Genomic DNA, 26,596 nt, shown 5'->3' on the forward strand with positions numbered 1-26,596 from the left:
TAATCACTTAATTCAATCAAATCCTGATTAATTAAAGTTACGTTATCAACAAGGTCTTTGTAGTTTGATCTTTTGTTTGGTGTTTGGTGTTTATATAATAATAATTAATTGTATTTTTTTCAGGTAACATCAGAGGCTATTATAACACATGTTACACTTGTTTTTCTTTTGTAATATCGAATACAGTCAATTTATTTTTCTTAAAATTGACAATACTTTGAATAGTTGTGTGTAGATAAAAAAACCCAAGTAATATGAGTATTATTCTTTATTGCAAGAAAATAACAAACCAATGACACTAAATGCACATGTTGGTCCCATAACACACAAGGAAAAGCCATTGTGATATAAAAACAAACGCATTCTGTCTTCTATTTTATAGAAAGGACTAGGCAAATCAAACAACATTTCTCAATTTGAGAATTTTAAGAACTTAAAAGAAAAACAAAATTTGTATGTATCAGCTTGGGGCTCGGCCTGTACCGTTGTATATGTAGCTATTTGTTACAACACAAGATAAGACGTATTGAATCACAGTCGGCGTTTTACGTTTCCGCAAAAAAAGTCTATGTTTTCGGAAATAAATACCTTACTTTTCTGCAAAAATAGTAACCATTCCGGAAAAAATATATTAAAGATAATTAATCTGAGTACCTTGAACCGTTGATTGTAGGAGCATGAAATTTTTGTTAAAGCAGTATGCATTGCGCATTTAAAGTCAATTTATCTACCTCGGGCTGTAGAATTAGTCTTCGGGTTGTGCACAAATCAATAAGCAGATCTCACATTTTGATAAAAAGTGGAAGTAACACAAACACAAGAAGAATGAAGTTGCCATTTTACACCCATGTATCGAATAGTTAACCGTGCCATCCATGCAAATATCACTGAGTTATTTCATTACATAGACAATCATAGACATTTCAAGTTGGAGAAACACAAAAATATAACGATTCCGACATCATCATCTTTCACTAAGGTGAAACTTTCATATTTTTTTTACTTCTAGTATATTGTAGATAGAAGATCAGAACCCTTTTTGTATGCTCATCTAAAGAAAATATTTTTCAAATGCCTTTTTTTTTTTATTGTACACCATACACCTTTTACATTATAATAAAAAAAAAATCAGAAACATTTATGAATTACAATTAATATATATCTTTATTCTTATTCCTTATAAATATATTTTTTATTGGGGCCGGATCGATTTGGGACGGATCGACTTGGGCCGGATCGACCCGAAAGACCGTACGTATACGCTGTCTTCAGGGACGGATCCAGTCATTCTTACTCAGACAGTAGTTATACGCTGTCTGCAGGGACGGATCCAGTCATTCTTACTCAGACAGTAGTTATACGCTGTCTGCAGGGACGAATCCAGTCATTCTTACTCTTCGACCGTACTTATACGCTGTCTGCAGGGACGTATTCAGTCGTTCTTACTCTTAAACCGTACTTATACGCTGTCTGCAGGGACGGAACCAGCCGTTCTTACTCTGAGACCGTACTTATACGCTGTCTGCAGGGATAGATCCAGCAATTCTTACTCTGAGACCGTACTTATACGTTGTCTGTAGGGACGGATCCAGCCATTCTTACTCTGAGACCGTAGTTATACGTTGTCTGCAGGGACGGATCCAGCCATTCTTAAGAAGGGGTCCAAACCCAGGAGAAAGAGGGGTTTCCAACAACCGTACCCCCCCCCCCCAAAAAAAAAAAACAAACCTGGACCCACTACGTTAGAAATCCGGCCAGTATTATCAAACCATACTTGTAAGATCTTGTAAACACTCTGTTAGAAATCTGACCAGTATTCTCAAACTGTACTTATACACCAGTCTGTAAAAGATCTTGTCAGTATTCTCAAACCGTACTTATACACTAGTCTGTAAAAGATCTTGTTAGTATTCTCAGACCGTACTTATACAACAATGTGTTAAAGATCTTGTCCGTATTCTCAGACCGTACCGTTATACACCAGTCTGTTCATAATCGGACCAATACTCTTAAACCGTACCTATATATATGCTGTCTATTAGAAATCTTACCAGTATTTTATTCTAAAACCGTACTAATAAAAGTCTTTAACCGTATGTTACTTTTGTATTCATAGTATGTTCGAAATATGGTCTGTATTAGTCTGTTCAAAATCTGGTCATTAGTTTCAGACCGTATACTTACTACAGTCTGTTTGAAATCTTGCCAGTCAGTGTTTTCAGGCCGTGTTTAAATCTATAAGTCGTGAATATTGCAAGTTGTTGTCATCGATCCCCCTTTTTGATGTCTTTCCATCCCTTCCTCTCTCTTTCATTGGCAAATATCTGCATATAACATTTTGTCAATTCACATGACATGCTTTTTGTTGTTTCATAAGCATGTTAGATTAACCGAAAGTCTATTTTAATTCCGGATACACACTACTATGGCCAGGTAACACCTCTCATGGGTTTGTAGATGAACTTTTACAAGGCTAATTTCTGTCCCTATCATACACTAATTTTTACAGTGACAGTTTTATCATTCGAATGGTTTTAAAATGTAACAGCACACACGTATAGACAAATCAACATATTTCTATTTAGAGTCTAAAAAACGAACAGACTTCGATTAATTGGATCTGCCCCTTATATATATATCATATTAGATATTTAAAATAAATTAGAAAAAAAGATTTAAACAACAGATTTCGATCAATTGATTTTTCTTTAAAGATGATCGTCAAATCTTTTGTAATTAAGTCATCACGACAATCACGTGACATAGATTGACGTCTTCATCATCTGTTACAGTGACATCAAATAATGTTTCACGATGATATGTGTTTGTCATGGATAAATACGTGTACAAGATTCGATTATAACTTGTGAGTAATTTTAAAGTCATAAGAAACGAGTGACCGGTGAAAAATAATGTTCTTCCAATTCTTGAACTAATGCATACAAACATCCTAAACTTCGTCTTCTGTGCTCGAATTTATCATTTTTTTCGTGTAAATTTCGTATAATTGTCAATTTTTTTTTCTCAATCGGTCAGTGTTGTTGTGAAAATATGGCAGGTAATTAAAGTTCGTGTTTTGAAGCCGAAGTTTAACGATTGTCACCTGTTTGTCAACAATTGACGAAAAATAAACAAAAAAGCATGGAAATTGAGCACGTGTTTAACATGTAAATTCAGATTATAGTTTATTTTAAGGACATCCATGCGTATTGTGGTCACCGGATTTTTACGAGATGGGTCACACTGAGGTCACCTTGCATGCGGAAAATATGTCGGGGGAATAGCTTGCTGGAAGGAAAAATAAAGTAAACTTCTTCTAAATATGAATAAATTAAAGAATTTTCTTCAGAAAAAAGTATATGTACATAAGTTTTATAATGAAAACTATCCATTGAGTTATAAAAATCATATGCATTAATTTTTTTTGATTTGAGGTTTCTTATGACTTTAAATTACTGTTTTGCTAAGTAACACGAGTACGGCACATTCCAGCTATTTATCTTTTTTTATTGGTCTTGACAGTCCGTTATTGAAATATTTTTTTTAATGTTTCTTATTAAAGATAAAATTTGTGTTTTGTTCCGAGAAAATATTTCATGCTTTCCCCCTCTGCATCCCACAACAAATGAATTGTCGGTGCATCTTCAGCGTCTCCCCTGCCCATCCCACAACAAATGAATGGTCGGTGCATCTTAAGCGTCTCCCCCTGCCCATCCCACAACAAATGAATTGTCGGTGCATCTTCAGCGTCTCCCCTGCCCATCCCACAACAAATGAATGGTCGGTGCATCTTGAGCGTCTCCCCCTCCCATCCCAAAACAAATGAATGGTCGGTGCATCTTTAGCGTCTCCCCCTCCCCATCCCACAACAAATGAATGGTCGGTGCATCTTTAGCGTCTCCCCCATCCCACAACAAATGAATGGTCGGTGCATCTTCAGCGTCTCCCCCTCCCATCCCACAACAAATGAATGATCGGTGCATCTTCAGCGTCTCCCCCTGCCCATCCCACAACAAATGAATTGTCGGTGCATCTTCAGCGTCTCCCCTGCCCATCCCACAACAAATGAATGGTCGGTGCATCTTAAGCGTCTCCCCTCCCCATCCCACAACAAATGAATGGTCGGTGTATCTTAAGCGTCTCCCCCTGCCCATCCCACAACAAATGAATGATCGGTGCATCTTAAGCATTTCCCCCTCCCATCCCACAACAAATGAATGGTCGGTGCATCTTAAGCGTCTCCCCCTCCCATCCCACAACAAATGAATGGTCGGTGCATCTTAAGCGTCTCCCCCTCCCCATCCCACAACAAATGAATTGTCGGTGCATCTTCAGCGTCTCCCCTGCCCATCCCACAACAAATGAATGGTCGGTGCATCTTCAGCGTCTCCCCCTGCCCATCCCACAACAAATGAATGATCGGTGCATCTTAAGCATCTCCCCCTCCCATCCCACAACAAATGAATGGTCGGTGCATCTTAAGCGTCTCCCCCTCCCATCCCACAACAAATGAATGGTCGGTGCATCTTAAGCGTCTCCCCCTCCCCATCCCACAACAAATGAATGGTCGGCGCATCTTAAGCGTCTTCCCCTCCCCATCCCAAAACAAATGAATGGTCGGCGCATCTTAAGCGTCTCCCCCTCCCCATCCCAAAACAAATGAATGGTCGGCGCATCTTAAGCGTCTCCCCCTCCCCATCCCACAACAAATGAATGGTCGGTGCATCTTAAGCGTCTGGATGAATGAGATCGACGTTAAAAACGAGTTGAACCCCTGGCTTATCCCGTAAGAATACTGTATTTAGTACGAGGCTTCAGACGAGATCGTCTAACTTGTTGAAACACGAAAGGTCTTCATTTGCTTTTTTTTTGTAAGAGCGCTGCTTTCAGACCGAGGATTTGGTCTGGACCGTACTATCCATGTTTTTTTCACAATAAAACGGTGTCACATGAAGCTACTCTCCATGCACCTGAAAATACATGATTCCTTTGCAACAAATTTGATATTCCTAAATACCAAGTGTCAAGGCAAATTCACCCCCTCCCCACTTTAACATGCATGCACCTTCATTTTTCAGTAGCAGTCCACATTTCCTAAGCTTCCTTTATCTCTGTCCCTGTGCAACCATAATTATGCAATGGATGTTAAGTTAATGTGTTCTTGTCCTATACTATATATATTATAATGTAATATTTGCTACTGGACGTTGTGCAACAAACGTTCAATAAATCTTTTAAACGTTCTACCTGGGCTCTGTTGTTCATCTTGTCATTATTTAAACCGTTGATTATATTTAATGACATAGCGAGTCGTTCATTTTCTGTTGTTCAACAATATTTTACAAGTTGAACAACATGATAATCACTGGTGTTAAACTGATAACCGTAACTGGAATTACGACGATCCTAATATGGCGACAGCAGAAATAGATATTATATTTCAGTCATTTTTCTCAAATGTAGCATGTTTTTGGTCAATAGTTACTCAGTTGCAAGGTTTTTCTATACTATTACATCATATTTGAATCGTAACGGTGCACTATAATTGTGTAAGCGCCTAAATATTCCCGTCGAAAAAATCGGAATGATAATCGTAATTCCAAAAAGTGATTATCGTAATTTCGGTAGTAGAAACTGAGAAGATAATCGTAACTGCGATAGTGCATGGTTGATTGATATTAACACTGAACATTGTCTATCTATATATATATATATAATACATGCAATAGCATATGTTGAAAATATGGTGAGGAATTAATCACGGAAACGTTTTAACATCTTATAACATTTCTTTTTGTGCATATGATATGATTAATAGTTCTAATGTAAACAGCTACATACTAGTATATAATAAAATTGGAATGGGAAAGTGGGGACAAGCTTCAAGATATTTGGAAATGGGGAAACACAAACTATGTTAGAATACAGAAAACTCCAGGAACTAGGAATGATACAAACTATGGGAATGAGCGAAACTTTTAAAGATTTGTATCCGTAATTTTGTTGATACTTGTAAAATACCATAAGAGTTTTATTTAGTTAATGTATGGTATAAAAAGATGTTATGTATAAATCAAGTTTAAATCCTTGAACATTTTACAAAGTGAATCCATTAAATACATTACATGTAAATCTGTTGTAATGTTTAAATAAAATAAAATAAAATATTTAAAGCCTTGTTTTACCAAAGGCATTGATCTTTATTATAATATCCACGATTTTGTTGATAGCTATATATACGTCAATGTATGTATTTTATTTATTGTAGATATATGAGATCAATGGGTTTAAGCATTCATTTTTGTGGAAAATAAGGGAACGGTATGAAACAAGAACCAACGTTTATCATGTAAGTATTAAATTATAAACGATATCGTATTCATTCGCGGTTTTAGATAAATGTATGGAGGGCTGTTATAAGTTAAAGTCATAAGAAACCTCAAATTAAAAAAAATTATGCATATGTTTTTTTATAACTCAATGGATAGTTTATATTAAAGGACTTATGTAGATATACTTTTTTCTGAAGAAAATTCTTTAATTTATTCATAGTTAGAAGAAGTTTACTTTATTTTAATTGCTTCCTTCCAGGAAGCAATACCCCCGACATATTTTCCGTATGCAAAGTGACCTCAGTGTGACCCATCTCGTAAAAATCAGGTGATCACAATACGCATGGATGTCCTTTAAAATAAACTATTATCTGAATTTACATGTTAAACATGTGCTCACTTACCATGCTTTTTTGTTGATTTTTTGTCGATTGTTGACAAACAGGTGACAATCGTGAAACTTCGGCTTCAAAACACGAACTTTAATTACCTGCCATATTTTCACAACAACACTGACCGGTTGAAAAAAAAATGACGATTATACGAAATTTACACGAAAAAAATGATAAATTTGTGCACAGAAGACTAAGTTAATGATGTTTGTATGCATTGGTTCAAGAATTGGAAGAACATTATTTTTCACCGGTCACTCGTTTCTTATGACTTTAACTATATTTGATGCCCGGAGTGATGAAAATATCAAACTATATACGATATAGCGTATACATTCGAGAATTAAATGTGTATACATAGGGCTGCTATTGGTCAGCAATATGATAGTGGTGCAAGTATTAATTGATTATAGTGGATTTGAAGGTTGACTATATTGCACACTTTTACAAATTCGTGATATGAGAATGATATGTGGTAGCTATAGTCATTTGGTACCATAACCATTTCGTACCATTGCCATTTCGTACCTGAAAATAACAATTTCGCACCAGGAACTTGTCATTTCCTTCCATGACCATAGATTATTTCGTAGCGTAAGAAACTATTTCGTACCATAATGACCAATTTCATACCGTATGGAAAAAATGGCTGTAGCATTTCGTACCAACAAGTATAACTAATTTCAAAAATAGCTTACAATGCATTTTGGTATGAAATGTTCAGCATTATTTTCTTACATAATTTTATGCAACGAAATGATATACCTTACATTCTCAAAAATGATACGAAAGGGTAAACATTATAATTCTTCAATTTGGCACGAAATGGTATAATGTTCCATATGCATAATACGCAATGGTTTACATTTTAATTCTTTTATATGGTACGAAATGGTTTACATTTTAATTCTTTTATATGGTACGAAATGGTTTACATTTTAATTCTTTTATATGGTACGCAATGGTTTACATTTTAATTCTTTTATATGGTACGAAATGGTTTACATTTTAATTCTTCTTCTTTTATATGGTACGAAATGGTATACATTTTGATTCTTCTATATGGTACGAAATGGTATACATTTTGATTCTTCTATATGGTACGAAATGGTATACATTTTGATTCTTCTATATGGTACGAAATGGTATACATTTTAATTCTTTTATATGGTACGAAATGGTTTACATTATTTTAATTCTTCCATATGGTACGAAATGGTATACATTTTAATTCTTCCATATGGTACGAAATAGTATGCATTTTAATTCTTCCATATGGTACGAAATGGTTTTGGTACGAAATGACTAAGATTCACTGTACAACAATCCACTTTGATAATTGTTTTACTTCTCGAAAAATAGAAATAAAGCATGCTTTTAAAATTAACAAACATGTAATTGAATTTGAAAAAAAAACAATTACCGGTTTTAGACATGGCAGAATTAATGTTCTAGTATAAAATGGAGATACTTTCTGATTTTATAAAATTTAAAAATTGAATGTTTATCGTTTAATAATTCCCGAAATGTTTGTACTTAAATTGCATGTTAAACAAAACCCCACTACATGTCCTTTACTTTATGTACATCTGGTTTTGTTTGGTAGTCGCATGTCAGAGTTTACATTAATCAGCGTGTCTATCCATCCGTCCATGTGTCCGTTAAGGAATCCGTCCGTCCGTCTGTCAGTGTTTACATTAATCAGCGTGTCTATCCATCCGTCCATGTGTCTTTTAATGAATCCGCCCGACCGTCTGTCAGTGTTTACATTAATCAGTGTCTATCCATCCGTCTATGTGTCTGTTAAGGAATCCGTCCGTCCGTCTGTCAGTGTTTACATTAATTAGCGTGTCTATCCATCCGTCCATGTGTCTGTTAAGGAATCCGTCCATGTGTCTGTTAAGGAATCCGTCCGTCCGTCTGTCAGTGTTTACATTAATCAGTGTCTATCCATCCGTCCATGTGTCTGTTAAGGAATCCGTCCGTCTGTCTGTGAGTGTTTACATTAATCAGCGTGTCTATCCATCCGTCCATGTGTCCGTTAAGGAATCCGTCCGTCCGTCTGTCAGTGTTTACATTAATCAGCGTGTCTATCCATCCGTCCATGTGTCTTTTAATGAATCCACCCGACCGTCTGTCAGTGTTTACATTAATCAGTGTCTATCCATCCGTCTATGTGTCTGTTAAGGAATCCGTCCGTCCGTCTGTCAGTGTTTACATTAATCAGCGTGTCTATCCATCCGTCCATGTGTCTGTTAAGGAATCCGTCCGTCCGTCTGTCAGTGTTTACATTAATCAGTGTCTATCCATCCGTCCATGTGTCTGTTAAGGAATCCGTCCGTCTGTCTGTGAGTGTTTACATTAATCAGCGTGTCTATCCATCCGTCCAAGTGTCTGTTAAGGAATCTGTCCGTCCGTTTGTCAGTGTTTACATTAATCAGCGTGTCTATCCATCCGTCCATGTGTCCGTTAAGGAATCCGTCCGTCCGTCTGTCAGTGTTTACATTAATCAGCGTGTCTATCCATCCGGTCATATGTCCGTTAAGGAATCCGTCCGTCAGTCTGTCAGTGTTTACATTAACCAGCGTGTCTATCCATCCGTCCATGTCTCCGTTAAGACATCCGTCCGTCCGTCTGTCAGTGTTTACATTAATCAGCGTGTCTATTCATCCGCCCATGTCTCCGTTAAGGAATCCGTCCGTCCATCTGTCAGTCAATCCGTCAAAACATATTCGTCACTGTTACATGTGTTAGAGGCAGGGTATATCGCAAACACTTTGTTTATCTTAGTCACCATTTAACTTACTGTTAAACTAATTTTGGTTTGGTAATAACACTTTACATGTTTATTTACTAAATCGGACATTACTACAATTTGTATTGTGCACACGACGAAAAAAACCCGTACAGTGGCAGTAAAAGTAAAAACTTGATTCAACTAGAAAATATAAATCACCACAAAAAAAAAACGTATAGCTTGCTGTTTGGTATGAGCCAAGGCTCCATGTTCAAGGCCGTACTTTATACTATAATGGTTAACTTTAACAGGTCGTGACCTCGATGGAGAGTTGCATACTAAATCTTCCTTATGTTTATATACATTGAAAGTCATGGTCAATTTTAAGTTAAACTTACTACACTAATTAATCCTGTGCATAAATTGTCCAAACCCGCTTGTTAGGATGAGTTGGAGCTCGTGTAGTTACACATTCTTAAGTTTCTTATGTATATAGGGTTTAGGTGACTTGTTTGTTTTTTAGGTCTTTTCTTTTTGAACACATGTTTTGCCGATGCATTACAAGGGTTAGTTTTCCAAATTAATGAATCTATATTCTTTACAATTGTTTTTCAGGAAGTTGGAACCGAAATTGAAACAACTTGCAATAGTCGGACTAATATTTGGGAGTTTATTTTTACAATGGAACGGTACTAAATGTTTGATAGAAGGAGAGGATCTGTTTGAGGACAAATGGACCATAAAAAGTCTCCTGGCTTCAGCAGCCATTGAACTGGTATTCATTCTAGTTGCGTTCAAAACAGAGGAGTTCCGAATGATTGTTGATAATTCCGAAGCGATTACAATTTTCTTTTTCCTCCATGTACTATCAAGTGGTCTGTTGAAATATTACGACAATGTACCTCTTGTAGACAGAGGGACGGACATATATCCACCTCTTATACCAATCATTGTACTGATCTGTCTTGTTATTTGTAAAGGAGCTCGAATACAACATATCACCATGGTTACCACTGGTCTGCTGTCTTTAGGCGCATTGTTTGTATCGCTTGGTGTCAATAAAGATTTCACCATGAATAGAATAGATTACTTATCGTTTTCCTCTGTTTTTGCAACTGTGTTGAAGCTGATATGCCTTAAACATTTTAAAGATCAAAACATCAAGGTCACACTACGTCTGAGAGCTATTGGTATATTCTTTGCCGGAACTATTGTTGTGATTGTACCCGTTTTAGAATTTACGAACAAATCTAACTTGGGGACGTTTATGCTAGTGTCATCTATGTCTGGTTTAGCTTCTGTGACAGTGTTATACTTATTATATAATCACGTGATGTGTACAAAAACAGTTTTAGAGACATCCGCGTATCTTATGATGGGATACCTATTGCATCAAATACTAGAAAGTGAATCTATAAACATTCTTCCTGTTTTATTTGGTACTTGTGTTTTGATTGCTGCATATATCTGGCACGTGCAGAAGCAACACGACGATTCCAAAGCACCATTTATAGGTAAGAAACGGCACTTGTCCTGCCACAATAAAAATTAAAAAAAAACTTTTAATTTCAAATTGATTGTCCTGCCAAGATAAAGAAATCGAAAATATTTCGATGTAAATTAAAATTCCAAGAAATCGTTTGCTAACGTCTATAATATACAAAAAAAAAAAAACACAAATTATTGATGCTGCAGAATTTAGAAACACAACTATTCAAATGTTGTATTCTTGCTAGTTTTTGTATGCTTGTTTATTGAATTTTTTGGTTTTTGAATTTTCAGCTACAACCCAAAAAACTAAAAAAATCTTTTATAAAGCACAGTACGCAACATTTAGAGAACTACAATTCAGGTTTGTCACCGTTAATAGGAAAACACGATCAACACATTTCCTTGACTGAAACATTATTCTTATGTAGTACTTTCCGTACTTTGACTTCCCTTAAATATCAGTCTGATATGATTTATGTAAACCCCATATATCATTTGTATCATTTTTCTTATGGAATGCAAATGAACAGGCTGCTTCTTATTTTGTCATTCTTATTATCGCCATTCGGCCCTAGAGAATATTATCAGTGAATATGTAATAACGACTGTCATACAAGTGAGAGGTTTAGGAAGCTATAAAACCAAGTTCAATCCACCATTTTCTACATCTATATCAAGTCAGGAATATGACAGCTGTTATCCACTCGTTTGATGTGTTTGAGTTTTTGATTTTGTCATTTGATTATGGACTTTCCGTTTTCAATTTTCCTCGGAGTTCAGTATTTTTGTGATTTTACTTTTTACATTGACAATTACATAAAAAAAATTAAGCTTGCAATTCTTATTATTAAAGTTATGTTATATCATTGAAAATAAACTCATTATAGATACCAGGATTGTTGTTTTCTAAACGCTACAAAAGTAGAAATCTTTGTTTACTAACCCTGTTTGAACTTTCAAAAATGCATGCATATCTTGCTGGTAAACAGACGATTCACAAACGTAGTAGCAAATACCTCGTTTAATCCGGTTGAATTTAGAAACAGATGTAGCGTGTGTTCTAACAAACGACGAACGACAAACTGTAGATGCATTTTTAGCGACTGCATAGTTTGTCAAAGTTTATGTAAACTTTGCAAACGTATGTTAGAAACAAATGATCAAAACATGTGCGCGCTTAGCCGTTTGCATCGTTTGTGTAAGAAAGAAATGCAGCCCGTATAACACATCTGTGAGTGAATATATATATAGAGTACATTTCTTTCTAACCAAAATTTTGTAAATGTTGTGTCGCGTGTTTAGTTGTTTTCTAAACGCTACAAAATTAGAAACAAATACATCGTTTAATAAGTCTTTACTGACCCTGTTTGAACTTTCAATAATGCATGCACATGTTGTTGGTAAACATACTTTTTACATACGTAGAAACAGATGCATCGTTTAATCAGGTTGAAGTTAGAAACAATGAAGCGTTTGTACTAACAAACGACAAACTGCAGACGCATTTTTAGCTTGTGCATAGTTTGCCAAAGTTTATGTTAACTTTGCAAACGTATGTTTGAAAGAAATGCGCGCTCAGCCATTTGCATCGTTAGTGTTAGAAGGAATTTCACTCATAGATTCTACCACTGCATCGAGTGTGAACGATATTTCACCATTCGAGACAGTTATATTTTTAAATTCAAAACACGAATCTCGCCGAGCGTTTTACATATCTAAAATTGAACTGTCGAGATTGGATAAATATCGGATTCCACGAGGTTGTGTGGTGGAATCTGTTTCTCTACTGATTTTCTAACAATATGCAAGCAAACTTATTCCTTCTTTTCGATAGATCTGCCAAATGATGTGTTCTTTCTATGTGACGTCATCAGGCATGGTCGCCTTTTTTCATGCCGTCACAATAGGAAATTCAGAGGAAAGCAAGAAAACTCTTAGTATGATGTTGACCAATACAGAATTGAGATCAGACGAACAACACCTTGATATTTTTTTTAATATACAATGGGTTCAGAAAGGGATAAACTGATGCAGAATAAGATAAACTTTAATATACATATTTAATGTTCTAATTTCAGATATATCATCCACGAGTCATGAGATGTTCACCCGGATGGAGTTTATAATATTCATGGGAGGTGTATTAGCCGTGTTGTTTTACGTGTTACAACCACGTGTTAGTAGTAGGGATATAAATAATCTTAGTTATGTTGGACTGGACAAGATTGTAAGAAAACTATTACAGAACAAAGCCAGTTGATAAATGTATAAAAGGTAGTGTGTTGATTTAAACGGTTTAGTAAAGGTATTTTGAGGGAGATTTTATTAATTAAACATAATTTATTTAGTTTTATGAATTATTTCATATATGAGTTGATCTTGTTTTTATTTACTGTCAAGTGGCAAATATTTCACATATATTTAGGAGGAGAGCAAATTTAACTAGAATTGTCATTGTGAACAATAGCGGATGTCACCTGGTCTGCCAAATGCCACTTAACGGCAGCCATTTTGAAATCTTTGTATATTAAATGAAAATAATATGATATGCATCAAAACAAATTTAAAGCATTTAAAAAAAAATCTAATTTGAAGTGCTTCTGTGGCAACTGTGGACATTTTGAAAATTCCAAAGATGGATGTCATGTCTTCACATATCAAGTGGGGGTTAACATTACGGTAAAGTTCAATCATCATTGGTACATACAATTCCGAGAAATATTCTGGACAAAAAACTGTGAAACAATAAGAAAGATTACTAGATTTGCCATTGCAAGCAATAGCAGATGGCACTCAAACCACATTGTCACTAAACTTCAACCATCTGAGAATTTTTAAACAGTCAAAACACAAAAAAAAACATCTCAACCTATCTGCCGGTAATTTCCCTGAAGTTTGGGGTATTTTTCAATGTTTCACATTTTTTAAGTTTCCATGGCAACGGCGGCCATTTTGGAAATTCCAAGTTCAAAAGTCCAATCGTTACTTGCCTGTTTAAATCTAAATCAAATTTCAATAAGTTTTGAGCATTTTAGATTTTTTGATATTTTTGCTGTTTCCATGGTAACTGTGTCAATTTCGAAAATTCCAACAACAGTTTCAACATTGAGTTATGCCATGTCACATATTCATGAATTTTATTTGATTTTTATCTTATATTCCTTAAAAAAATGCTGCTTTGATGTTTTTTCCCAATGTTTACATTTTCTTCAGTGTCCATGGCAATGACAGCCATATTTCAATTGCTAAGTACTGTTAGTACCTCAGGGCACTACTTCCAACATTTGTAAAAACTTTCATTAGGTTGGCTCTTATAATAAAAGATTTAGAATTTTATTTTGTTATATATTTTCTCAGTTTCCATGGTAACAGAAGCCATTTTTAACCATTCCATTCCATTGCACAACTTCACTAAGTGGTCTGTATTATGGTCCCTGAAATTTTCTTACCGGAACTAGGATCGAACCTGGAACCTTTATGTTAGTAGTCCGATGCGCTAACCATTACACCACGGCTCTTATTAAAAACAAACTGAAATAGAGTACAGCACATTTAAAATGCCAGTGGAAAAAGAAGTAATGTTGAATAGAGGCAAACCATTAACATAACTTGATGTTATATTTGTTATTCTCGTGGGATTTTGTCTGATGCTTGGTCCGTTTCTGTGTGTGTTACATTGTAGTATTGTGTCATTGTTCCCCTCTTATATTTATGCGTGTCCCTCAGTTTTAGTTTGTTACCCCGATTTTGTTTTTTGTCCATGGATTTATGAGTTTGAACAGCGGTATACTACTGTTGCCTTTATTTAGGTTTCGATGAACACCAATAAAATATATGCCGAGTATTATAATTGTTATTTTGTTACGGAGGAAAGCAAACAAAAACAGTCCTACATACACTACACGAAAAGGCAGATTTACAACAATTTGGGCAATCATGTAAATGTTTGACAAATGTAACTACTATTCTGCCAGATATATTTGCGGACCTACTAATGTATATGTAAATGCATTATTCCTTTGGCATTATTTTGGACATTCTCAAAGATATGCTAAAGATAATTATTTTATTTCCATATCTTTATTCATATTCTAAAGATATGTAAAAATAGGCCTTATGTTTGCATGCACTTTCCAGGATAGGAGATGTATGCAAATTTTAAAATTTACATAAATGTTTTACAGAGGTGTGGGCAGTTTTGAGAGACCGCGGTTTATAAAACATTTACAACCAATGTAAATGCTGTCAAATGTTTATGTTATATTTGCAAACGTTTTTTGATATCGTTCATGCATGTAAAGAAATGTATTGTATTTACTAATACTTTCCAGTATTATAGTTATTTTGATAAATATCGATATTTGCAACATATCTTTACAGACGTATGCAAAGTTTTGAGAGACAGCAGTTTATAAAACATTTACAACCAATGTAAATGCTGTCAAATGTTGATGTTATATTTGCAAACGTTTTTCGATATCGTTCATGCATGTAAAGAAATGTGTTTTATTTACTAATACTTTCCAGTATTATAGTTATTTTGATAAATATCGATATTTGCAACATATCTTTACAGACGTATGCAAAGTTTTGAGAGACTGCGGTTTATAAAACATTTACAACCAATGTAAATGCTGTCAACTGTTTGTGTTATATTTGAAAACGTTTGTCGATATCGTTTATGTTACGTACAGGAGTGCATTTTATTTACTTATACTTTCCATTATCATAAATATTTTGATAAATATCGATATTTGCAACATATCTTTACAGACGTATGCAAAGTTTTGAGAGACCGCGGTTTATAAAACATTTACAGCCAAAGTAAATGCTGTCAAATGTTTGTGTTATATTTGCAAACATTTGTCGATATAGTTTCTGTATGTAAAGACATGTATTTTATTTACTAATACTTTCCACTATCATAGTTATTTTGATAAATATTAATATTTGCAACATAGCTTTATAGACGTATGCAAAGTTTTGAGAGACCGCGGTTTATAAAACATTTACAACCAAAGTAAATGCTGACAAATATTTGCTTATTTTTGCAAACATTTGTCGGATGTATTTATGTACGTAAAGAAATGCATTTTATTTACTTCATAGTTAGTATATGAAATATTGATACTGTGAAGTTGTCTTCACACAGGTATAGCTTTGCGATACTGCAGTTTATATATCGCATGCACAACAAACGTAAATGAGGGTCGTGATTAGAGCTAAAAGAAGAAAAAAAGAAAATAATTTACTCCCAAAAAAATAGATAAAAAGGGTCTAATATATACAGAATAGAAAATAATCATGACAGTGGGCATAGAATATAAAAGAAATAAAGGAATATGATCTAAATTATCATAGAATACAGATATGAAAGACCCCATTCAGACCCTAGCAATCTAATTAAAAACCGATCTCTCATCGCTCCTTTTCTAATATGTCGCGTGGGAGATCTAACGAAACCGGCTTTGAGGTCACCTGTGAGTGAACTAAAAGTTATGAATTTATAAAGATATGCAAATGAGTTGACGACCTATTAATAAGCCAATCAAAAAAGTTTATGAATTATTTTGACTGACGATTTCGTCGTAAATAAAATGAGTTACATCCCTTTGCCTTACGTTAAACTTCCAAGATCGTGGAAGACTCAATTTCATTGGTCGAAAAAGACACACCTACGAGGTCACTCACATGTGACCTCAAAGCGGGTTTCGTTAGATCTCCCACGCGACATATCAGAAAAGGAGCGATGAGAGATCGGTTTTTAATTAGATTGAGACCCTAGTAAATGCTGTAAGATGTGTCGATTATTTCACATTTACGGAAAAAATAAATCCATATATTGTATAGTACGTTTTGCAGCAGAGTTAACGTATTGATTGTTTCAGAGAGTCACACTGAGCGAACATTTGAATTGAAGTAGATATTGTTCTTCCCGATTCAAAACAGAACTGCTTGAAGATATAATTAATGATATTAAAAAATGGCAAGGTGCTTTTTATATGTCGGACCGATGATATTTTTTTTCTATTTGAATAAATAAGGAAATATCCACAGCTTTACTCCAGAACCATGGGGAAAAAAATTTAAGATCTTGCTTGCATAACAAAACACGGCTTTAAAATGTTCATAACTTTCCTTACAGCAGATTTTACAATTCGATATGCTTGAATCATAACGGAAACTTTAACTAAGACGATGAATTGTAACAGTAAGCTGATATTTTTTTTTTACATCTTATATAGCCACATAATAAATGGGTAGATGGATTGATTTGTGTAAACGTCCAGTTGCAAATACTACATGAATCTCAGGTGTAGGGAGAAATGCACTATTATTATAACACTGTACTAAATTGTAAGCAGCTTTTCCTTTTGTACATCAAAATATGAAAACAACGATGTCATTTAGAATGAACTCTAAACTAGAATAAATAAGATCAAATCGATAAACACGGTATGTTTTGTCCACATCAAGCTTAAGTCTACCAACCTTGATGTGGACTTGGAAAAAAGTTAGTTTCGCTTCTGCTTATTTGTGATCTTTTTTTCATTTTAAACAAGAGCCAAGGCGTGGGTTTTGCATGATCCTATGATTTGAAAATACACGAGTATGCACATACATGTATTTTATCAGAATGTTGTCAGAATGTTTATGTTTACAATTGAAAATGTCTAATAATACAATGAAGAAAGAGATGATGATGATGGAAGTTTTTAACAACCTCGACTGGCTATACTGCGAAGAAAGACCATAAATTAACGATCCCTTAATAGGTGGTAAATGTGTCACTTGTATGTAAATGAAGGGATTTTCCTGACTGTGAAATGGTTCATCTTTTAACACTATAGGGTACTTTAAAAGGAAAACCGTATGTGTTAATTACCAAAATTGATCAAATACAATGTAACGCTAATTGTGTATGATAACATCCAGATGTTGTAAACAGATTATACCAATTACGCAGGCCAAGAGTTGCCAGATAAAGACATCATTAAACATGCAGTTTGTATTCGTGAAAACGTGTTAATACTTTGAAAAACGCAGATAATTAAAAAGTTTATATGCTAGAAAATTAAAAGAGAAATAAGGACAGTTACTGTAACATTGTATCTAAAAATATGTTGAAATTATATACAGTAAAACTGTTTTTAAACAATTATCTTTTGTATATAAAAAAAACATTCTAGTTTCCCCGCTTCTCATACATGTAGCAGATGTAATAGATTCGATGCAAAGCAAGTAATTTAATTTTTGAATCAGGTATATCTCTGTATTTCGTGTTTTAACAAGAATAAAAATGAACAACAGTAATGGAAAAAATCAAAGCGCTGTAAGCGCTGAAGGCAGTTAACCAAAAACCAAGGCAACCGTAATTATGAAAACTGTGGCAATTCATATATAGTACATTCATGTTTATCTAATGATTGATTTATTAAGGTAAATAATTTATATTTTATCAAGGTTTCAAAAGCAGTGCATATAACAATGTATATGTTTTAATGGTAAGTCTGCAGTGGCACAAGTTACCAATGATTGCAGTTGTTCTACTTGATAGTTAACCTTGGTTTTATTTGACTGCTAGAAGTTCAAGTTGACTTAGAATAAACATGTAGTTGTATGAATGGACTGGTTTCCCTGGAAGGAAAACTGAGTTTGTGTTCTATAGTACAAAAGTTATAAGACACGAATCAGACAAATGTTCACTACAACAGGGATCAAAGGTGAGGTCTGACTGACCTGCCCATAGTAAATGTAAATGATTTGTTATTTTGTCCCATACATATGAATATATATAATTTAGTGGTGGGGATCTCAACGGTTTTCAAGTTCTCAAACAGGTAGGGGTAGGCAGAGGATTTAGGGGGCTGGGGGCCCGGCCCTCCTTTTTGGGAAAAAATATAGGGAATCCCTGAAGCGTGACTGGAGCGGGCCCTCTCTTAGGTCAGTCAGCGGGTCCCCACTTCTGAAAATTTCTGGATCCGCCACTGGGGGTAGGGTGACCCTAGGGACTTCCCCTACATTTCATTTTATTTGTTATATTGTCCCATACATGAATATATATGGTTTAGGCCGGTTGGGGATCTCATTGGTTTCCAAGTTCTCAACCAGGAGGGGTAGGGTGACCCCAGGGACTCCACCTATATTTCATTTAATTAGTTATAATTTGGCCCATACATGAATATATATTGTTTTGGCGTGGGGATCTCAACCGTTTCCAAGTTCTCAAACAGGAGGGTTAGGGTGACCACAGGGACTTCCCCTATATTTTATTTGATTTGTTATAATGTCCCATACATGAGTATATATGGTTTAGGGGTAAGGATCTTGGCCATTTCCAAGTTCTCAAACAGGAGGCTGTATAGTGACCTCAGGGACTCCCCCTATCTTTCATTTGAATTGTTATATTGTCCCGACATGAATATATGGTTAAGGGGTGGCGATCTCAACGGGTTTCAAATTCTCAAACAGGAGGGGGTGGGGTGACCCAAGGGACTCCCCCTATATTTCATCTGATTTGTTATATTGTCCCATACATGAATATATATTGTTTAGGGGTGGGGATCTGGACCAATTTTAAATTCTAAAACAGGAAGGGTGGGGTGACCCCCGGCGACTCTTCCTATATTTCATTTGATTTTTCATATTGTCACAAACATGAATGTATATGGTTGAACCCCCCTTAAATTTGCAAAGCATGGGTTGTTCTCAGGTAAATAAAGAATATTCCGATAATTTTACCTCAAATTATTTTTAGCCTCGCTCTGTTCGGCGAAAATTTAAGTTTGCACCCCTCCTAACCTAAAATCCTGGATCTGCTCCTCATATGGTTTAGGGGTGGGTAGCTGGACTGTTTCCAAGTTATCAAACAGGAGAGGGTAGAGTGGCACAAAGAATGCAACCTATATATCATATGATTTACTTACATTTAGGTATATATAATATAGTTGCATTATTTGTGAAAATAAAGAAAGAAACTTTCAGCTACTTTAATTGACCCTTCAAAATTGAGAAAAACAATTAACCCTTCGAAATTGCAGTAGTATGTTTACACCTTAAAAGCATCTCACATGCATTATCATCATTTATCACTGATAAAGAAAATTTAGATTGTGACCATGAACATGTATATTGTTAGATATACTGTTCCCACCTGTCACGTTGCATTGGAGGATTTTTAAATTAAAATTTGTCAAATAGTAATTTTGAGTTTCAATCTGTATAAAATCTTTTTCTGCCTTTTCTTTCTTTTACATGTATCTTTTGGATTACAATTCTAGTGTTTATATTCATTTACCATGCATAGATTTATTTTTTCACCTGCTTTGATTTATTTAGTAATTAATCGTCAAACCCGGAATTATCCTTACCCGCTTCCGAAATCGGATCCGATATTGTAAAATTTTGTCTTCACGGCCGCCATTGTTATATGTTTACAATGTCGTTTTTGTCAATCAGATACGATATTACTCGAATTTATACAATATTTGTCGGCGATTTTCTGTATAAAGCTAGCGGTTGAACAAAATGAACATCGCTGTCATAAATAATAATGATAAAAATAAGTTTTTAGCTCGTTTAATTGGAGACTTTGGTGAACATGGTGAAAAGGTTTGCAAAGTAATTTCTTATTTTCTTTCAAGTGGAAGGTGACTACGTCGGGCGTAGCTAGACACCAACTATCCTAGACGAAATTCCGCTTGCAAAAGTGGAAGGTCGCGGACCTCGGACCACCGCTAATTTGCACACCTGCCTCCAAATTGAAAAGCTACGAAAATTTCTTTTTCTAATTTGAAATTGCCGCCAACAGCATGAACAATTGAACTTATTATATAATAGACTACTGACGTAGTTGTACTACGCATTGATGACAAACAATATCCCTACGACTTTTGCCATTTGGGAAATCTAAACTACTTGTCTTAAAGATTTTCACTGATTAAATATTTCATACAATTGTTCTTTGACATCTTAGCTAAAAGCACAAGTCATAATGAACTACACAAGGATTCTTAATAAGCACTACTTCCAATGTGTAACTTCAAAACTTTTGGATAAATCGACGATCATTTAAGGTTTTTCTGGTCATATTTTTTGTAATCCAGAATAAAAAGTCTTAAAAAAGTGTTCAATTAGTTATATATAACATATTATTCAGCTAGATAATAACAATGGCAAGTATTTCAGCATTTATTGGGTAGAACACAAATCTAGGGTGCTCGCATAATGCAGCTTAACTGCATAAAAACTACATCAATTTCAATAACCTTCCTGCTCCTGTATCAGTTTTATTCTAAAGATATACATGGTAGTATTCAATCAATTCAAAATTTTAATAAAATATCTTGGTGCCCTTTGGTTTCCCGATCTTGACTTTATCCTATTTAAAGGTATAATGATATGGAAAAAAATCCCAGTACATGTGTTTGTTCTAATCGAAGGCTCAAATTTTTCAAAACATTTCTTAGCAATAGCATATCATTTCAAATCAAAATAATGTTGTTGCTGAATGATGTAAAGTTAATCGTCAATATCGAACTCTACCTTCATTTTCCCACCAGTTACAACATATTAAAATTTGAAAACCTTTAGATGAAAGGTTCATAAGTCATCGCACGGAAACAACTGGAGCAGTCCGCCTGCTCGTCCGCAGTACAACAATAAATCAATAACGGGACTGGAAATCCGGTAATAAAAATAGCAAGTCTTTTTTTAATCATTAATAAATGTAAAATAAATCCGGTTTACTGTCACATTCTGACATCCTCATGTTTATGTCGTATACTTGTAAACTGTTGTTTGTCTTTGAGTCGCTTTTTGTTTTTATTCAATGCAATAAGCAGTTTGTCGGCAGTGATTTTTGAAACTTGTCAGCAACAATGCTGATATATACCTGATATATAAATTTTATAAAAATCTGGCAAGAATTTTACCCGTTAGAGACCAAACAAGACCGGACGGAAGGACGGACGCCCGATATTTTAATGTTCCCATCAGCGCGTCGCGCGGGGGACAAATCTTAAAATCATTTTGAATTTAGATTCATATTAATTTGCACTTTGGTCTTCGGAGATGGGTGTGTTTTTTGTGTTTTGAGTTAGATATGATACACAGGCCTGGTACAGCTGGTAAAAAACGCACCTTTTCACAAAGTGGGGAGACAAAACGACTCACATGCGATTGGGGGGGGGGGGGGGGGCATATTGGTCACATGGGCGTCGGGAAAAGCCCGAGAGTATTCACAGTCTTATAAGGAGTTTTTCTAACAAGTATACAAGTGTTTATGTAAATTAAAAGGGTTGCTATTTCTTTATTTGCAAAAATGGAAATGTGGGATATACACAGCAACCGGCCAATTAACGACAATCAAAACCAAAGACATATACAAATGTAGATAACACGTGACTAATGCAGAATGGACAAGTATTTTTCTACTGCTAATCTGTTACGGTAGTTTTAGTCAAGATTTGTTGGTTTCTTGAATATGAAAGTTAATAATTATAAAAAAAAAAAAGATGTGGTATGATTGCCAATGAGACAACTCTCCACAAGAGACCAAAATGACACAGAAATTAACAACTATAGGTCACCGTACGGTCTTCAACAATGAGCAAAGCCCATATCGCATAGTCATCTATAAAAGGCCCCGAAATAAGTATATTTAGTATAGCAAGTATTAAATCTATCAATTATAACATCAAATGTTCACAACAATAGTAAGATTTAAGCTATAACAGCAACATAAGTGTATTCTCCTAGTACGTATTTGTTAGTCTTGAAAAAACTCAAACCATTATGACATAAGGAGATGTGATATGATTGCCAATTAAACAACTTTCCATCAAAGTCAAAATGACGTACATGTTAGCTTTCTATATTTGATATCTCCCAATTACCATCCCACTATGAACTGCTTATACAAAAAGATATTTTGTCAACAAATGATTTATAATAATTTATAAAATAGAACATCATTATATATGCTAATATAAATTGTGTGCCCTTGGCTAAATACTGGGCTCATATTGTCCTTTCACAGTCCCGCACTTGGTATTCTAGCTAGTATAGGATTATACGGCTGATTTCGTAGGATTATGTACAGTTTTTAAGCTTAAACTTTTAAATGATGTACCTGGTGTTAGTACATACACTAACGATTCGCATCTTGTCAATTTTTTCTTCTTTTTTATGACAGGTTGCAAAATTTGGCATTTTTAAATATATTACGCCGATATATTTTTTTACCTATTTTGAGGGTGCATATATATTCTCAGGATCATTTTTTCTTTAATAATTTTTCACAAACGACAGAATGTTGAACTTCGTGTATTTGAGTGAAATTTTGCATACAGTTTGCAAGGTTTGTCCGACCATGAAAGTATATAATACTTCCACTTCCATGGTTCGACTAACTACGCACACAACCCACACGTTTACATCATACAAAGTATGCTATATTAAGATTGCGTATTGTATCAGGATGTTGATTTTCTTTTTAATTTTCACAAATAACAGAATGTTTAACCTTTCTTGACTGCTGCACCAAATGTGTTTTTCAGACACAACAATTCAAATTGCACTGTATCGTCCTGTAAATGCATGAAATATTTGCAACCGGACGTTGAGCAACCATCAATCAATCAATTCAAATTGTACCTTAATATCACTGTTTACCAAATTACTTTATTCTGTAATGTCACACGTTTTCTGTCAAATTCTTAGCGTATCGGTCAACTTTGTATATAAAACACAAGGATGATTACATATGCGTCACGTTTTATATATATAAAAAAAAAATAGAGGATGTGGTATGATTGCCAATGTTACAACTCTCCACAAGAGACCAAATGACACTGAAATGTACATCTATAGGTCACTGTACTGCCTTCAACAATGAGCAAAGCCATACCGCATAGTCAGCTATAAAAGGCCCCGAAATGACATATGTAAAACAATTCAAACGAGAAAACAAACGACCTAATTTATGTACAAAATAATGAACGAAAAACAAATATGTTACATAGCAACAAACTAAATTACAGACTTCTTGACTCGGGACAGGAACATACAGAATGTGGTCAGGTTAAACTCGTTTAAAGGCGCCAACCCTCCCTTCCCCTAACCTGGGACATAAACTGGACCCCTGTTGTGTTCCCTTATCGCTACACTAACGGTGCGAAGCTTCAGATGGAATGACGGACCAGTTTAACTTGGGACAGTGGTGCAACAGTACAACATAAGAATAAACTGTAGAAATCAGTTAAAAAAGGCTTAACTCATCAGATGGATACAAATATAATACATCTAACAAAAACAGAGTGGACGTAGAAGGGTACTTATACATCCCAACAACCAAAAGACTTTAAGTACAGAGTACTCGCAGTTACTGACAGCTAGTTGAAAGCTAATACCAACTATTACAAACAGCATGCATCAGTCCGGGATATTATGTTAGTTTTTAGTTTTCTCCGTATATAAGAACAAAGCCATCTATTGAAAAATCTTTAAAAAAAGAAAAGTTAAAACAAGGCATTTTCCCTGTGTGAATTTGTCGTCAAAATTGACGTTTTCTAATCAAATTTACGAAAAAACATAAATGGTGACCGCCATTTTTTTATTACATATTCCGATGTAACTCGATTCAAAGTACAAGTGTGCCAACAATTTTAGAAATCGGTAGATATGCCATTCGGTGTCGTGTTGATCTGAAATAAATAAAGATCGTGGTGAGGTCGCGGTATGAGCGGCATGAAAATGTAAATTTTCGTTGCTTTCACGATGCTTCTACAACGATCCCGCTACGATTATACCACGTTCTCACAGCGCTTATTCTGGGGTCTCTAAAAACACCGCAAAGGACCTCCTTTGTGTTCTGTAATGGGTACGGATATGCATAATATTACGACCCTTTTCTATAAGATTTTACTTAGTAATACATTCATGAATTAGAAAATATTGAGAAAACACAAACATATGATATAAATACAGACTGGGTAATAAACCGAACAAAAATAAAGCAAACATTGTTGGTCAAGATTTCGACTCGAGCATTAATAAGGATTGTTTCATGAAGACTTGATAGCACTTGGGATGAAAAAACGTTATAAATTCTTTACAGTTAATTATTAGCGTTAAAAGACTGTCTTTAAAAACAATTACATTCAGAAAATAATAAAACATGTATTTTTAAATTATAAATATATTTAAAAAAACAAAAGAAAACTATAGACATATGCACAATAATAATATACCTACGGGTCTCGAGGCCAATACAGCAAACCTTGAATCTATACCAGTGCCAATACATAAACAGCCAATTAAAAACACTATAAAAACATAGTGTATTTTGAAGTTTATGAAATACGGATTGACAAATTTAAACTAAGTACCTACCTTTATAATTATTGCCATAGTATTCCCTTTGTGCCTTTTGAAACGTTTTCGTCATAGCAATACTGACATATTACCATACATAAGAAAGCTAGCTGATGATGAAATATGAAAGCAAAACATCGGTATCCTTACATAATTTTCGTAGTTTTGGTAAAGTCTGTTATCTTAAAATATATTACAACAACAAAATATTAAGAATAATAATTGACGTTTTTATCATTTATATCATATTACAACTATATAAAATTTTACATACATGAGCTATCACTTTCCCGGATATAAAGTCGGTTCCAATCCGATACCGGTGATAACATCCAATCATACATTATAAAAATCGCAATTTTTATTGAAATTATTTTATTTTTTTTACATAAAATTACATTTTTCTTCAGGAATTATAATATTTTAATGCTTTTAAGGGAAATTAAGGTCCTTTGTGCTCTTATTAAACTTCTTTGAGGTCCTTAGTGCTCCTTTGTGCTCCTTTGTGCATAAAGGAGGTCCTTTACGGTGTTTTTAGAGACCGCTTATTCTGCGACCTCACTACGCTTATCAAGATCTGTCTACGCTCATCACGTTCTCACTACGACCGTACCACGAGTCATCCGATTGCAACACGATCTTACTACGCTTCTTCTGCGATTATAGCCGTTCCTTCTATTTCTGATTAATACGTTTTCTCGAAAACAATAGTCATGCCACCAAAATCTACTAGAACACGTGGACGTGGTGGTAGGGGTTGATGTAGAGGCAGAGGGAGCTCTGATAGTAACGAATCTTGATCAAGTAGTTATGTCGGACCGACCAATCCGACGTAAATTAAAACCTACTGCTGGTCTATAAAGCTGAATTTACGATATTTTAGTGAACGGTAGTAGAGATGACACAGATGTGTCAATAGATATAGAAAGATGTGGTATGAGTCAATGAGACAACTCTCTATCGCCAAGTAACTATTGAGTAACAGGTCTACCAATATTTACAAAAACTGAAACTTTATATTCTGAGGTTGGCTGGGAATCTCTTTTTGAAAGAAGAAGGAGAAGAAAATTACAGATGTTTTATAATATGAACCAAAAGCATGCACCAGAATATTTATGTAATCTTGTACCTTCTTGTGTACAAAGTACAACCAACTACCCGTTGCGAAATGGTCATGATATTATTGTTCCATTTTGTAGACTTTCCCTTACTACTGAATCGTTTATTCCCTCTACTATACTTGAATGGAATAAACTTGATCCAAAAAT

General features: G+C 34.7%; 1 protein-coding gene across 2 annotated transcripts in view; it reads left to right on the top strand.

Moving 5' to 3' along the window:
* The window catches only part of LOC139503538 (uncharacterized), a 15,228-nt gene extending 1,904 nt beyond the window's left edge, over positions 1–13,324 (top strand). The window contains exons 1-4 of one of the 2 annotated variants that reach the window (XM_071293337.1): positions 2,720–2,866; positions 6,269–6,349; positions 10,077–10,975; positions 13,031–13,324. In XM_071293337.1, coding sequence (XP_071149438.1) covers positions 6,324–6,349; positions 10,077–10,975; positions 13,031–13,212 — 1,107 coding nt within the window. In that variant the 5' untranslated portion in view covers positions 2,720–2,866; positions 6,269–6,323 and the 3' untranslated portion in view covers positions 13,213–13,324. Of the gene's footprint in view, positions 1–2,719; positions 2,867–6,268; positions 6,350–10,076; positions 10,976–13,030 lie in introns of those variants that run through there. The other variant, XM_071293338.1, reaches the window with a different exon arrangement.
* The last annotated feature ends 13,272 nt before the right edge of the window (positions 13,325–26,596 follow it).

This window comes from Mytilus edulis, chromosome 14 (assembly GCF_963676685.1).
Source record: "Mytilus edulis chromosome 14, xbMytEdul2.2, whole genome shotgun sequence".
Lineage (NCBI taxonomy): Eukaryota > Metazoa > Mollusca > Bivalvia > Mytilida > Mytilidae > Mytilus > Mytilus edulis.